We start from the raw sequence: 16,263 nt of genomic DNA on the forward strand, positions 1-16,263 counted from the left end.
ATCCAGTTACTTAACATACAACTATAGTATTTACATATTTTTAAGCAACTTGGTTGGTATCTTCATTACTTGAAACTAAATATAAATAATGCTCTGTGTCTAAACCATGTTTCTTATTATGATACCAACATTTAATAAGAATGGTTTAATCTATAACTAGTATTTAGTTTACTTGTATTTTTTTTTTTTTTTTAGCAACACAATTTTAGCCTGCTTAATCTTAGTGTTCACTACAAGTTGGATTCTTCTTTGATTTTGACCTTTTACAAGTTTTTGGGGTCGCTAAATGAGCGATACATCTCAGCCTCAGTATGCAACTAATTTCTAATGAAGCTGAACAAGCATGATCTTTGTTTTCTTCTCACTTACACAATTTGACATGTTTTTAGAGCCAACCTTTAAATAATTAAGCAATTTCAGCCTTGTTTCTTCACCAAAGCAAACACGTGTTAACTATCGGAATTCACTGACTAGTCCCCTTTTGCTGAAGCTAGTAAGTTGTTTAAGTGAGTTTTGGGAGTTATTTTAAGGCAATACCTGCAAAGGTTTGAACTGGTGTGACATTGGCATGGATGGATTCCTTCAGTATGATGAAAAGCTATAATAATTACACACTTGTTTTGCTGTTAGGTTATTAAATATGTTTTTTTAAGTACCTTTGCCTTACACTGTGAATGTAAATGATGTCTACGTTCATATTGATTGGTCAAATAGGAATGGATTTGTCTCTAAAATTTGTTACACAAATGTGTCCACCAAGAACAGAGATCACTATGTTGTACCAAAATTAGTCTGGAGGCTATTGTAATTTCTCTTAGGGAAATGTTTGGTATCTTCAACTAGAGTTTTGTCTGGTTTGATACAGTCCATTTATTTTATCTGGTTAACTCTGTATTATTTTATGCCGGCAGAGCAATATTCTGTTAAAGTCAAATGAAGAGCAAAGGATTGGACACCTTTCTGTTTCTTTTTCGTTAGATGCTGGCTGAGGATGCTGAAGCAGGTGCAGAAGATGAGCGAGATGTGGAGGAATTAAAAAAACAGGGCATTAATCCTTTACCAAAACCTCCTCCTGGTGTAGGTCTACTGCCTACACCATCTCACCCACCAGGGCCACCCCAAGGCCCTCCACCGCCTGTTCCTTGTGGCCCTCCACCTGGACTACATAGCCTACCATCTGTACCTCCGCCAGGGCCACCATGTCTGCCAACACCACCATGCGCCCTGCCACAAGGACCACCACCACAGATTTCACCACCAGGCCCACCCCCGGTATCACTTGGCTCACCACCAGGATCACTCGGCCCGCCACCTCCAACGTCTCCAAATGGCCGACCAGTGTCTGCAATCCCTGGTCCTGGAGAGACAATAGCTGTGGGTTCCATGTCTGCATGCCCTAATACTGGTGCTCCTTTGTTTGGGGGCTCTGTACCTGACTCTGCTATGCAGATCAGCCCCATGCCTGAATTATCAGTGCCAAGTGAAACATCACCTGATGGACTAACACCTGGGGAGTCTTCGCCACCACAGCTTACACCACCACTTCCTTCTGGGTCATCGCCCCCTCCAGAAGAGGGGGATCAAGAAGAGGATGATTTGGACCAACTTGATCCGTTATCCCAAAGAAAAATCCCATCTCTGTTTGAAATTGTGGTGCGACCTACACCCCAGCTGGCTCACAAACTTGGAGTTAACAGGTATAGAATGAGTACTTGTGTTATCAAAGCTAAAACATTGATTGTGAAATAATGGCTAAACTCTGACTTGCTTGAATTGAATAGATATGATTATATTGTCTTTTTTTGTGGCACATAATTATTTTAACTATTCTCTAGCCCTGGGCCATTACACTGCAAACAGAACATTGCTTACTTCATTTTTATGACCATAACTAAATGGAACCTAGTGAACCTATTGCTAACATAAGCAATATTGTTTTCCCACTGGTATCTTGTTCTACTATTTTTGAAGTGTGGCCAGTTTTCAAAACGGCAGACCAGATTGTAAGATTGTCTTTTACTAAGCTAAGAAATAGCCACTTAGGGTAAGCCTCCAAATGGTGCTGGAAGTGGTAACGTGGTTACCACCCATTATTTCTGGACTTAGAAATGTCCTTGATATGTTTTCTTCCTATTCTAGGAGGTGTAACACAGCTTTTTTGATACATCATTTCTTAGGCATTAGAAGACATTTTTACTACCAAACTATGATGGCTAGCATTTGATGGATTTGTGTCATCATTGTTCACTTCTTTTATGTACATAGTTTTTAAGAAGTTAAGCGACTATCACTACAGAAACAATATATATAACGATTCATCTAAAAAAAATTTGCAACACAGTAACCTACTTAGCAAGCCTCCGTCAATAACCATATCTACCGGTTTCCACCCTGTTTTGTAATGACCACTTCAAATAAAGTTATTTAGGCTGTAGCTATTACGTTCTTGATGCCCTTGCTAACTGACGCAAAGTGTACTAAGCATTGCCATTTGCAATGGTAGTATTTGAAGACGCTAACAACAGGCCATTAATAGTTTAATTTGACACTAACTTATTCCACATAAGCCACTTAAGAGCAGAGAAAAGGTAACTTCATATCACTATTAATCTTGGCTTGCCTTAACAAAGTGATTCAGCAATTAAAGAACCTTTTACCTGGAACTGCAACATTAAATTGCCCAATCCTTCGGTCCAATATGAGTTTGTTCCTAACAATCATAAACAGTGTAGAAGGTGTCCTGGCCAATCTTTATTTTAATTGAGGATGTGTAACTTATTCCTTTGATTGTTAGATCAGACTTGAAATCCATGTAAGTAACTGTTACTGTTGATGTCCCCAATAGGAAACTGTAAGTGCAAGTTCCTCACTCAAGGCTTTTGTCCATGCTTTTAAAATATCTTCATCATGCTGCTGTTCAGCACTTCTTGCTAGATTCTTCAACGTCCATCTCTTGTGGGACTTGCATATAGCTCATCGCAAAACACTGGTTTAAGTACTTGCTAGTTTTAGCTCACTTAACGATTGGTACAAGTGTTTGCTTTCTTAGCATTTTTTAACATGTTTTATTTTCAAGATGGTTTTTCTTTGTCTTCTGAGTCTAACTCGTCACATTTCCATTTCTCTTGTTTGCTAAGGATGTTTAGTTTTATTTAGTGATGAACTGTGCAGCTCTAATATATGTGTTTGATCCCCACAACTATGCCTGTGGCGCTACTGTACCCGTATGTCCTTCACCTAGCCCAAGTTTGCACTTCCTTGTAAAGGAATGCCCAATTTGACCTAATTTATTTCTTATGATCACTTCCTGATCTTGGTCCCTGAGGAATACTACAACTTAATTTCCACCCAAACGTACAAAATATTAATTTTCATAGTCTTAACACCAGAGATAAAATATTTTCAGGTAAAGGCTGCAGAGACTTGAAAAGGACTCCAAGGGATGTAGGAACTAGTTGCCATCTTTTTATGTTTCACATGTACATCAACACCACAGCATGCTTTTTACAGGCTTCTTCTTATTTGAAAGAGGCATTCTCCTTTACTCACAGCTGAGTACATGTCTGACCAATTTATTTCTTAATTCATCAGTTCTCTTGTAAGAGGTTGTATACCTAACTGGCAGCTTGAAGAACAGTATAAAACATTTATCTACAGTTATTAACTTTGCCACTTGAACCTAAATTGGCCATTGAATTGAATTGCAGCCCCCCACTTCCCCCCAGAGCTATCTAGTATAGAGATTGCCTTTATTTATTGATTCCCTCAGGGTATTTGTGAGAAAAGATTCTCCACCCTTAATCCTGCTCATTTTTGGTCACTCACCTGGATATTCAGACAATGAGATCTTCTTTTTTTGATTGTTTTTAGAACTCCAACCAGCAGCTACAAGACACTTCTCCCACTTTGTGTTTAATAGCACATTTCAGTGCAGGAAGGCACCAATGGACGTTTGTAACATGGCTTCCAGCACCCAAAATAATACTATTGACTACAGCAAAGATTGCCAGGGGTAGGAGGCTTGCCACAGTGGCCCAGGAACTGCACACAAAACTACGCTCTGTACCAATCCATTTGCCTCTATGGATTCAGTGCTGCTGTTAATTTACTCATGTCTCAGGCTGTGTATGCCTTACTGATGAGCACTGTGGTTCACGTGTCTCTGATATATAAGCTCCTATTCTGATACATTATCTCCTAATAGGCCCCAAATATCCTTGAGACTTGAGCTTACCGGCTGCTGTGAGATGTAAGTTTCTGCTCTGTCATTGCAGATAGCCATGTTTCTTAAACAGTCTTTCAGCAGAGGCGCTGGGCCCTTGTAATCAGGGGATCCGTTATAAAGTCCCAGTCTAACATTTTATAAAGACTTTCAGGTACATGCTTCCAATACTTCCTATACCCTTGCACAAGTGCAAGTAAGAACTATAAAGTCAGTATAAGTGGAATGGCATCTTCTGCAATTCGGACATATCAAGCGGTCTAGTTTATGTAGTAGTCTCGGCGTGTAGTGTATGCAATGAAGACATTTAAAGTGAATCCGTTTATTCTTATAATTTAATGAAACCATGATTGTCTACGAGCAGCAAATCCCAGACCAGTCACCATATTTAGCATGCTCCAGGCTCCACCTCAGCACATGGACTCTGTGATATGAGAACAGGTACCATCTGCCATCTTCTGTTTAGCACTCGCCCATCTTCGACCAGCAGATGTGGTGGCTAAGGTGTAGTGTATTACCAGTAAAATGCAGAATGGGCCTAGGCTGTGTACTAATAATGTTACAAAACCAAGACCATAAAGCCCTCTCTTGTATGGTAGTTTGTGGCTATCCCAGCTTATGAGGGGCTGCTTATCTCCCAGACAAGATTAAATGAGCAGTGTAAGAAAGTGGATTATTAGGTGGGGTGGGTGGGAGTGGACCAGTAGTAATAAAGTCACAGACTTGTTAGGTCCAGTTAAAGGTAAGTAAAGGGCCAGTAATTTCAACCTGAGTTCAACCTCTGGTACCTATGTCACAGAGCAGAAAGGCTTAACTTAGAGAAAATGTGTAAAGGATTTATAGATTCCACAGTTAAAAAGTCAAAGACACTACACAATGAGAATCCCTCTTCAATTTATGAAAGGAAAACAAAAAAAAGCAAAATTACAACTAAACAACAAAAATCCATTCAGGGGAACCGGAGGTATGAATTTGTAAAGATTTAAGTTGAAAACGCTCCAAGACAAATAAAGCCCCCAATATAACGCAAAGGTTGCTGTAGACTGGGCCAAGATGCCCTTTCAGGATGATAGCAGTGGAGCCTGAGTCATTTACCCCAAGTGGATTGATCCTGGTGAAAGTCTAGAAGTCTAAAAAGTTTCTATGTACTTCTTCAGAAAGGGACCATGTCACTTTTTTGAAGAAAATTATTGATATTTCTCCTGAGTTCCAACGCAGAAAGAAACTTTGTCACTTATTGAGAAGAAAAATCTTTTCCCAGCAGGTCACCATTAAAACTGTAACTGCTGCCATGGAATTGAAGACCAGATACCAGAAGAATGTCGGGCCCACCGGTGCTCTGGAGCTCTGATTTCTCACAGAAAAATTTCCCAAAGCAGAATTGAGACTTAGTAGGTGCGGGTATCTTTGAACTGGATGAATCTGAAATCCATTCTAATATAATGGAACTACTGGTCGTATTCTTTTCTAGAGGGCCCTGCTGAAGCCCTGGAGGATATGTTTGCAAACGTTTCTGTTACCATACAAACACAGGAGTACAATTCTAAGGCCCCCATGATCTCAAGAGAGGCACATAGTCTCACAGGTTGTGAGGCTTGGGCCAACAGCAGGGTCCCTTCGGGGTCAAGTTGGTACTCGTCATCTGAGCAATTGAGGAAAAATACCTCCTGCAGCTTGTACCTCAGAAGCCACACAGGAGGTCAGCAAACTGACCCTGGGAGTCCACCTCTTTGTCCTGTGCACGGGGGTGGGTGGGGGTCAGGTGCCGTTGTTCAGGTCTCCTCCTAGGTCACAGACTGCATGTTCAGTCTCCGTCTGATCTCAGCAGGTACAGAAAGAGTTCTGAGGATGATGCCACCTTTCACCATGCTGATCCTTGTCTTTAAGACGTTTATCTTGTATCTCTGCAGACCAGATCTTCCCTCCTGCACAGATGGCAGCAGGCACCACCAGAACCGTACTTCATTGAACATGAAAGCTTGCCTCCTGAATGCCTGCATTCTTCTTTAAGACTGCATGATCATCCTCATAGACCGCAAAAGTCATTTAACAAGATAATTGCATTATTCCTAATGAAACAGCATCCATATATGGTGCTTTAATAATAACATTAACCTAATAAAAGCCCCTAACCAAGGGGGTTCAAGTTCTCACGGCAACCCAACCCGCTTTTACATCCGTTCCTCGCTATCCCCCTGCAGTTAATCCAACAGTGCACCTTATTCCCAAAATCCAAGATGGAGTTACCCGTTCTCCCTTTGTGCTTAGCCTGAGCGCCTACCCAAAAATGTGACATCTAAAAACAGCAGGAGAAACCCACAGACTAATTTGGACAAGGGTAAACCTAGTTAACAACAAGTGTAGAAACAGGTTTTGTTTACAATAGTTTCAAATATTAGTCAAATACCAAATGTGTATCTTTTAAACAGGTGCAGTAAAGAACAAAACATGCACAAAAGAAAACAACGTGACCATCTGTTATTGGTCTGATTTCTGTACCATATTTCAGAAAATGATTGGACATTTCTATGATTAAATAAAGTAAAACATGCTCGCTGAATAAAGTGAGCACATAGTGCCAGTGATAGATGTGGGGCACAAAAGGAGTCACACGCATGAATTGGCAGTGGACTGTGTACAATTCATTTTGTATTGCTTGCATAAAAGCATTAAAGTTAATAGAAATAGAAGCTTCTCCTCGCTTTGAGACTCACCCTCTACCTGTTCACATTGGGCAGCTTTTTCTGTTCAAAGTCCATTATGGCCTGTTTCTGATTGTTATGCCCCATGATGCCGCTCACCACCTGTGCCCTTTTCAACTGATATATAAGGTGCTCACCCAAATAGACACATCAGTGGTCTCCCTCTGGGTTCAGCACCAAGCGCATTTCAAACCGGACTCCAAGTAGTACCCCCCTGGGGCATGGGCCAGTCTGCAACAAGTCGGGCGATCCAACCTCAGTGAAGGCCAAGACTATCCAGCTCACTACGGATGCTCTGCTATATTCAACCATATAACTTAAATTTGGGCATTGCCAGTGATATGGGCCACCACCTCCACAGGGTGCCCCACAGTGTTGCCACAGCAGTATCTGATCTACAGCACTGCGGCACCAATGTAAGAAAGTAGGCCCCAGTAATGTAACCCAGTGTCTGCAGTGTCCAGCCAGCATGCCCAACCGCATCAAACCCGCAAAACATATAGGAAACACAGTGCTCACCGTGCACCAGCCAGCAGAGGAAAAAAATGCCTGAAGGGTGCAGTGGAGTCTGCAGTTCAGTCCCTGTAGGTCGTGAGTCCACAATGCAGACTTTCAGGATAGTGGCTGACTCCCAGTGTGCCAGGTGGGCTACTTTCTCTCTCTCTCCTCTTGTGCGCGCTTTTTCTTAGCACATTTTAACAAACACTTCTGTTTGCATATAAACAAACAGAACTGTCTGGTTTTCATTTTATTTTTTGGTATGGCTATTTATAGGCAGAAATACATAAACAAATGCCCCATTTCTGTTCGCTTTACATTCCCAAACCCTAGATTAAGAAAAAAAACAAAATAGAGTAAACTAAGGTATAGAAAATGTGCCTCATTAAGACGGCTTCAAAATCCTGGAACACACAATACACTACATTGGCATTTAACGCTGCAGATCATTTTTTAGGTGTCTTAAGTAAGGTTGTTTCGTAAGGCTATACATATGAAACTTTCAGTTAGAAAATTCAGTTTTAATGCAATTTTTCTCTTCTGAAGACATCTTAGTGTTCCGTTTGAACTTTTACTTTGGTTGATGTAAGGTATTTTTCAGCACTGTAATTTTTTAACTCTTTTCAATCACCATGTTACCATTAGGGGATTGATGCACCTTTAGTGGTAGGGAATTGTTCAGTAAAAACCGCTTAGCACTTTTCACTTGTCTTAAAGAAAGCCACACAATAGGAGATAGTCATATTTGTCAAAATATATCATTTACAAATGTAGTAAGTAGGAGCTGGGCCAAATCCTGTTGGTTCTCATAGAACATCTTATATCCTTTTAGGTTCACTGTACAGTGAAAAGTCATAAAAGGATTTAATTCTTAGAAAGGATCTGGCTGGGGCAGACATCATTCTCCCTGTTGTTTAGGACTCCACTGAGATGCTCACCAGCTTCATGTTAGGCAGTGATGTATCACTCACTTTTGACACCTCTCTATGTAGAGATACATTTCTACACACCCTTTGACAAGCTACACGTTAAGAGTCAGCTGAGGCACTGGTCAAATAATTTACATTTTGTAGATTCCTTCCACTCAATGAACAGTGAGCCAAATCTCGTCCCTCAAGAGTATGATGAACTCCTATATTTGTACTGGCCCGGTGTTCAGTTACACAAGGTCACTCCAGAATATATGAAATGCCAACTGTGCCAGAGAACAGCAGACTTAAAAGAATCAAGGGCTAACTCATGTGCTCTGTTTCTTCCGTGCTTGTTTCAAAAGTAGAATATGCTGAGGGGCTGAACCCGTGACAAAATAATTATTGGTTCACTCAGTATTAACACAGGCTTCAGTGGCAGTGTGGCGGACTCCTATGGATATCTAACAATTTAAGGTGCATGGTCTGTGAAAGAGAAACCTTTTCTGTATTAACACTCTACAAGTGTGGACAGTCAACTAAGCACCCAAATAATGTCCTGATTTTAAGGGTGAGCTCTGTCCTTTTTTTGATGGACTATACCACTGATGTGTTCATTAACTCCATGAGTATGAGAGCAGGCAATGTAGTATCTTCTCAAAGGCAGTCCATGCAATGTTACATTAATTCCTAGCTTAAGAATTACAGCACACAAGAAGCTACTTGAAAATATGAAAGCAGGAACTGTTGCAGGGATTCTGCTTATGCACAGAACTATGCGCAGGAAACCAGGACCTCAGAGAATTGTGGTGTACCAGAAACTCCCCTCAGAACCCCTATCCGACTAGCTTAGTGTCACATTCGTTATCCGAGATTTGGCTCGGCGGTCCCAATGTATAGACAACTCAGAACAAGCGACTTAGATACTCTCAGGAGTGGTGGGAACCCAAAATACCCGTTGGTAGCTATATATCAGTCCACAACAGAATAACAAAGACATGGTAAAAGTTTAAATAGTTTATTTTATAAACCTCGCGTCCTAAGATGCAGTACTTTGGCTAACACAAGCAGACAAATGGTTAGGATCAGCACCATCAGCATTGTTACAATACCATAGAAAATGAAAGGAGCAATCATAATAATAATGACTGTGGAACACAACCACCCTCCTTTCTCTAGCAACTAATAAAGTATTATTAGACTAATAGAAGGTCTCTTAGGCTTGCATGGGGGACCCCATACCTTATAGATCAGCTTAGTGGAATCACATCACAGAATCAGCTAGGCTCTTCCTGCTTCAGCTCTTCGTTTCGAATGTAACAGAAAACATGCTACTCTGTAATATTAAAGGGCTCGTCTTTCAGGTATTGGCAGCTGTATGTATGTTATGTCTAAAAAGTGGTACGATCAACCTGAACACAACAACCTGCCCCGTCTAGTGACCCAGACTCGTTCCTTACACGGTGTACAGACCAAGGTCACTGCTCGCTGTTAAAGATGTTAAACAACAGACGGTTCTCATGTGAAGCAAAGTCGAGTCAGCAGTTCTCGAATGAATAACATGTAACAACAGTGTCGCGTGCAAAAGCAGCAGAAGCAGCAAGCTGGCTTTCTAACAGCCATCGAGGTTATGCTAACTTAGCGTTGTACATAGGGCGTGGTTAACCCACACTACAGAACTATTTGACAGATAGGGTCAGAAGATCATAACCCGATTATCAACACATTTTTTGGGGAAATATTCTGGTTGTAGTGTTTCTTCGCAGCATAATCTCTATACAACAACCAAAAAGCAGAGACTTTGGATTAAGGTATCTGGGAATCACCTTCAGACATTGTTCAGTCTGTCTTTCCTGCCACCACGCCTAGCAAAGGTACTGCTGAAGCTCTAGGAGCCTAGAACCATGTTGATTCTTGGTTTTCAGGCATTTGCCTTGTATCTATGCGGGCCAGATCTTCTCTCCTGCACATATGGCAGAAGGCACCATCAGAACCTTACTTCATTGAACGTGAAAACTTGCCTCCTGCGTGCCTCCTTTCTTCTTCAAGACTGTATGATCTTCCTCATAGACTACAAAAGTCATTTAACAAGATAATTGCATTATACCTAATGGAATAGGTTCTATATATGGTACTTGAATAAGAACATTACCCTGAGGACCTGTTAGGAAAAGACATAGCCACTTTATCTTAATTACGTTTAGTCTGTCTTTCAGTTCGCTTCCATTAAAGTGTATTAGCAAACACTACACCATACAGAAAATGTTTTTTCAGGCATCCTTTAACACCATTCAGTGGTATAAATATTCAATACTCACCTCCCAATACTGAGAATGGTACCTCAGGAGCTTAGCATAGTACTTCCTTAATTGATCAACCTTCTTCACAACCAGTGTAAAAGTCAGAACCTCAACTTCTGTCTTGAAACGTTATTTTCGTATTGCATACCCATTTCCCAAGAGGTTTAGTGTGATTTGGGTCTGTTGTTTTAATACGTGTTTTACAGAATTACATAATAGTAAGGGACAGCCCAGGGCTCACCCTTCTTCCTTTTAGAAGTGATTTCAGATGTTCATAATAATCTGACAATTTATCTTTCTCCTCTTTCCTCAAATCCACAGACTTTAGCAGAAAAATCTTTTTACACGTTTAATGTACAGATAGCTCTTAAATATTCTGATCAAATGAATGAGGAAGTTAAACAAGCTCTTTATAAATTAAATAAGTGTCCATTAAGGTTTTCCTGCTGCCAAACAAATCATTGCAAAGTGGATATAATCATTAATTTTCTCTTTCATCCACAGAGTATATGGCCCCATCCATTCAAGCCTTAAGATAGTACTACTAAAAATAAATCAGACCCTGCCACAGTTTATATGATTAGTCCATTAATTGATATTTTGGAGCCAGCCATGTGTAAATCCATCCATGCCATTGCCAGAAACTTCACCCCGACTTTTAATTTTCCCTTCTGAAATCTCTTGCCTCATTAATGTGTTTCCTTTCTTCGTAGGTCTTTTTGATAGCTTTTCAAACTTATGAATTTTCCAGACTTTCTGATGATAAATTATTAGAGAGATAGGCTAGTTCAAGTAATAATTAATATATTTTCTTTCAAATAAAAAATAATCAGCGATCCCATGCAAAGGCTGAAGTATTCAGTGCTCATAAATTCAGTGAGAATGCCTATGATTGTGACTTTTATTTCAGCTCCCAAAGGGACACACTTAGTGTACTCATTATTAGCTCAATCCTTACTATCTTGACCTCTGGTCCTCACTTTTTTCGTGCTTCCTAGGTCCACCTCTCATTCTGTGCAATTCACTCTCTAAATATCTACATTTGTCCTTCTACCTTTGCTATACTGATATTGGTAGTACATTTTTGCTGAGGCAATAATTGGCAGTGTCTCATTTTATAAGTAGGTAGCCCAACCCGATCAGACTTCGTGTGTATCTTCCGTGTGCCCCCTCATCACTATCCTGAGAATTGCTTTCTCTACTGGGAGTTTATTGGGTATCTTGAGGACCGGTGTAAGTATCGATTGAACACCGTCCTAGAACTTGTTAATGTGTGTACAGGCCTACACCAGGTGGATAACATTACATGAATCTTCGTTACGTCTCGGACATGGCACAATGAGTAGTTCCCTCTTTTGTAAATGTGTGTTAATGTGAAATAAAAACTGTGCAAAATCTTAAACTGTATGAATCGTAGGTGTGCAGAGGCATCTAGTTCTCTGGGCACTATTTTTGCTTCAAGCCATTCTGGGTCCGATGTCTGCTTCCCATTGGGCTCTGAGTCTCTCCATACAGTCAAGGGTATTGATCACTACTGCCAGGTAAATTTGATAATCTGTTTTCTTCCCTGGGTTTCGATGGTGACCTTTGCTTCCAGGACTTATATTCAAGAAGTGCATCCAGTTTTGATCTGTAATTGCTTAGAGCATGCCTCTGCTGTAAATATCAAAAGTATTGGCTCGCGAGGAGTCTAATTTGTGAGCTAAAACATCAAATAACTTGAGGTGTGTTGTATCACTAATGTCCCCTAATTTTGATTAGGTCTCAGCACTCCAATCCCACTAGTGTTGTTACCTGTGATATTTGAGTAAAGTGCCACACTGACATCTCATTGGTTAGTCTGTTGCTCCTTCGATCTATTGCAATGTGGCTTTCCAGGCCTCAAAAATCGCTTTAGAGGGCATGAGCAATGAATCTGGGATCTCAGACCCATGTACTTAATTTAGTATTCTGTGCCTCTCAACGGATTCTAGTTCTTACTGTATCGTTCCATCGTTTCTTGCATCACGTACCATCTTGTTGATGACCAGAAGATGGAAAACAATAATATAGCTTCATAGCAGCACCTCTGAGGCCGCCATCAAATGGATATTGAGCATTTATCCAATTCTATCCAGGGTGCTCTAGCGCACCTTACTTAGAATCTCAGAATTGTCCATGTCTTCAAAAAAATTGCTCAGGAATTTGAAATTGGTAATTTTGTATTGTGTATAAAAATTTTGGGAGAATAAGAATAGCGACACTCTCCCCCCTTCTCCTCCAAACCCCCAACTAGAGATGGGGAGAAAGCCCCATGTGTTCATTTCTTTTAGCAGCCTGGTTATTAACTGGGCCAGATTGAGTTCCCAGCATAATGCTGGATCAGCTTTGATTTGTATCACCAAATATTTAAACAGCAGTTTTGTAGGTTAATCAGTTAGAAGATTGAGGGCTGCTCAGTTTTGCCTCTAAATCCTCCCTAATGGCACTAGCATGGTTCTCTTATTCGACAAGAGGTTATTCTGTAGATATCATAGATTGTCGCTAACCTCGCTATGGTCTATCGTGGGTATAGGCAAAACAGTAGCTTATCATCTGCGTACAAACACTTGCAGTCTTCTTTGCCACCCACCCATTGAAATCCTTATATTAAGCCACATTTCGTAATCCATACTGTGAGGGCCTTTTATTATTAATGTGTATAATAAAAGAGCTAGAGGTCATCTCTGACTGATGCCCCTCTCAATTGTAAATGAGTTAGATCAATGGTCCTTAATTCTGTGAACCCCCACTGAATCATTACTAGAATCCGGGGATACCCACTTAGCTATTATTGAAAGCTGGTGACCCCTGGCCTAATTTCTATGATGTGAACCTCAAAACAATATACAATAATAAAAAACAGGTATACAACAAACACACACTCAAATATTTAAATATTTTGTTTAATTCAAATTCAAATATAGAAAAAAGTTTTTTATGTTCAATTTTGCTTCTTTATTTGTATATACTTTACTCATATTAATTTTATTTAATTTTGTAAAAGAGTCACGGACAGTCTGAGTAGGCCTCACGGACACAGGTAACCACTGGGTTAGATAAGTGCCCATTAGCTGTACTATGTTGCTTTTAACTCCTCAGTAGATGGCTTACTTAGTAGATTGGTAGTCTGTTATTGGCGCCACTCTCATTTCAGCTGAGAAGGGTTGAGTACTTTGGGGTAAATTGTAGGTGAAAATAAATCTCAAAAATGTTTCTGATGCACACTATTCTTTGGGTTTTCAGTGTTTCTTGACTTTGGGGGTATGACTGATTGAGATACTGTGTGTAACTCAGTCATCCGTGAAAACAAGGTTGATAAGAAATACATGATGCCTCATTGGATTTAGACAAGGTTATTTTCTTGATAGTAGCTAACACCATAATCGATTCATCAAGTTACCTCTACACCTAAGCGCAAATTTCTTAGGCCCTGAAAAAGTTCAATTGTAGAATCACATTACAGTTTACAATGGTGGGATAAAAGGCATCAAGAATATGGTGGGATTCTAGGGACTGGTCTCTATCTGCTCAGCAGGTACATTGATCCATTTTTGCTGACTTCAAATGTTTTGCACTTAAGTCTGATTTTTCTTGTTCTCCAACATTCTTAAGGACCTCATTATGGAGGCATATAGGTATACTCCTTTATCACAAATTTGTTCACCTCTTTCGTTTTTTTTTTAACACTAGTTGTAATAATATGCATTTGTTGTCTGTTTCCCTCCCTCCTTCCAGGCCAACTGGTCCACAGCCTCCTCGCTTCCCTGGACCTACTGGGACCCCTCCTGGCTCTCTGCATCATGAGACTGGGTCTGGTACTCCTATGATGCCCTTTGATGGGGATGACTCTGGAATGCCGCCTCCTGGTCCACCCGGACAGGAATTCTACAATGAATTCTACCAAGAACCTGGCATGGAAATAGATTCCAATGCAATTGAAAATTCAGGTACTATAAACATTATTTTTAGTCTGCCGTTTAGTTTCTTGGGGCGTTTTCAATTTAATCCACCTCAATTCAAACCTTCTAATGTTAAGGCTCAAATTTGGTCACACCATACAGAGGTCTTTTCTTTAAAGACAGCTTTGTGAAATTCAATTTTCCTTTCATGGCTTCTCATACTATAGGCAGTGCTTTGACCTAAATGGGAGAGGGGCAGATTTGTTTGTATTCTCTGGACCGAGTCCTGAGCCAATAGTATACCCTCACCGGTAACTGTATGTCATTTCTACAGCAGTGCGAAGTGTACACTCTCACCATATGCCATTGATTAGTGGCTTATTCCAGTACGTACGAAGCGCTCCCATGACAAGGATAACGGGACTATTTTTCACCTGAAAGTACACCAAAACATTACACTTTTTGTCATATTAATTTCTTTATATCAAACTTGCATAGTACACAAAACAATCCCTTTTTGTTGCTTTTACACTTTAGTTCGCTTTATGATAAAACAAATAAATTGCTTTAATGTTGCTCTAATGGTATCTATTGGATGTATGTCATTACATCGCATACTAATACCACACGTGCCATTACAACGCGGGTATTACTACGCGATGTCACTGACAGCGAAATGCCATTACTTTGCAAACTTACCACGTAAATGCTTTTACCACGCATGCCATTACAACGCAAAGGCATGCGTGTTAAAGCTATACTCGTGGTAAAAGTTTTCAAGGTAAGTGACGCTACACTACCCCTGCACAACCCTCCCCCAACCCCTCTCCCTACAATTACACTACACTACCCTGCACAACCCCCCGACACTACCCTAAAACACTACAATACACAAACACTACAATACTACCCTAAAACACTACACTACACAAACACTACAACACTACCCTAAACCCTAAAACACTACATTACACAAACACTACCCTAAACCCTAAAACACTACACAAACACTACAAAACTACCCTAAATCCTAAAACACTACACTACACAAACACTACAACACTACCCTAAAATACTGCACAAACACTACAACACTACCCTAAAACACTACACAAACACTACTACACTACCCTAAACCACTACACTACATAAACTCTACAACACTACCCTAAAACACTACATCACTTCCCTAAACCCTAATACACTACACTAAACAAACACTACAACACTACACTAAACCCTGAAACACTACACTACAACACCCTAAAACGTAAAAAATAAACCCACACAACACAAACATTACAACACTACTTTTACACTACCCTAAACCCTACAAAAGTAACCCCCACCCCAACCGCAAACCCCCTTACCTCTCTCGTCTCCAGCGTCGCCGTCTCTGCTCCCGGTTCCTGCTTCCTCCTTCGAGGGGCGGTGCACGTCGTTGTGAGGCAACAGCCTCAGTTTCCTCACAACGACTTGGATAGCCGCCATTACATCGCATGCGTTGTAAAAGCACATGCAATGTAATGATATGCGTGGTTTTTACCACGCGGTGTAACATCGCATGCGTTGTAACGCATGCGATGTAATGGCTACGCGTGGTAAAAAACGCGTTATAATGGCTGTTCCCTGTATCTATTAAAAACCCTTTGACTTTCCTACCAACAACATTATGCCACCTAGTAGCTGATAAGAGTCTCTGCTTCTTCTGCT

At 40.5% G+C, this 16,263-nt stretch overlaps 1 protein-coding gene across 3 annotated transcripts in view; it reads left to right on the forward strand.

Annotated features, from left to right (window-relative positions):
* ZC3H4 (zinc finger CCCH-type containing 4) overlaps window positions 1–16,263 on the forward strand; it is a 184,215-nt gene that overhangs the window by 150,590 nt on the left and 17,362 nt on the right. For all 3 annotated transcript variants that reach the window (XM_085625634.1, XM_085625633.1, XM_085625632.1), the window contains 2 exons: window positions 979–1,697; window positions 14,387–14,598. In XM_085625634.1, coding sequence (XP_085481760.1) covers window positions 979–1,697; window positions 14,387–14,598 — 931 coding nt within the window. The remainder of the gene's footprint in view (window positions 1–978; window positions 1,698–14,386; window positions 14,599–16,263) is intronic.

Source organism: Triturus cristatus, chromosome 9 (assembly GCF_964204655.1).
Source record: "Triturus cristatus chromosome 9, aTriCri1.1, whole genome shotgun sequence".
Lineage (NCBI taxonomy): Eukaryota > Metazoa > Chordata > Amphibia > Caudata > Salamandridae > Triturus > Triturus cristatus.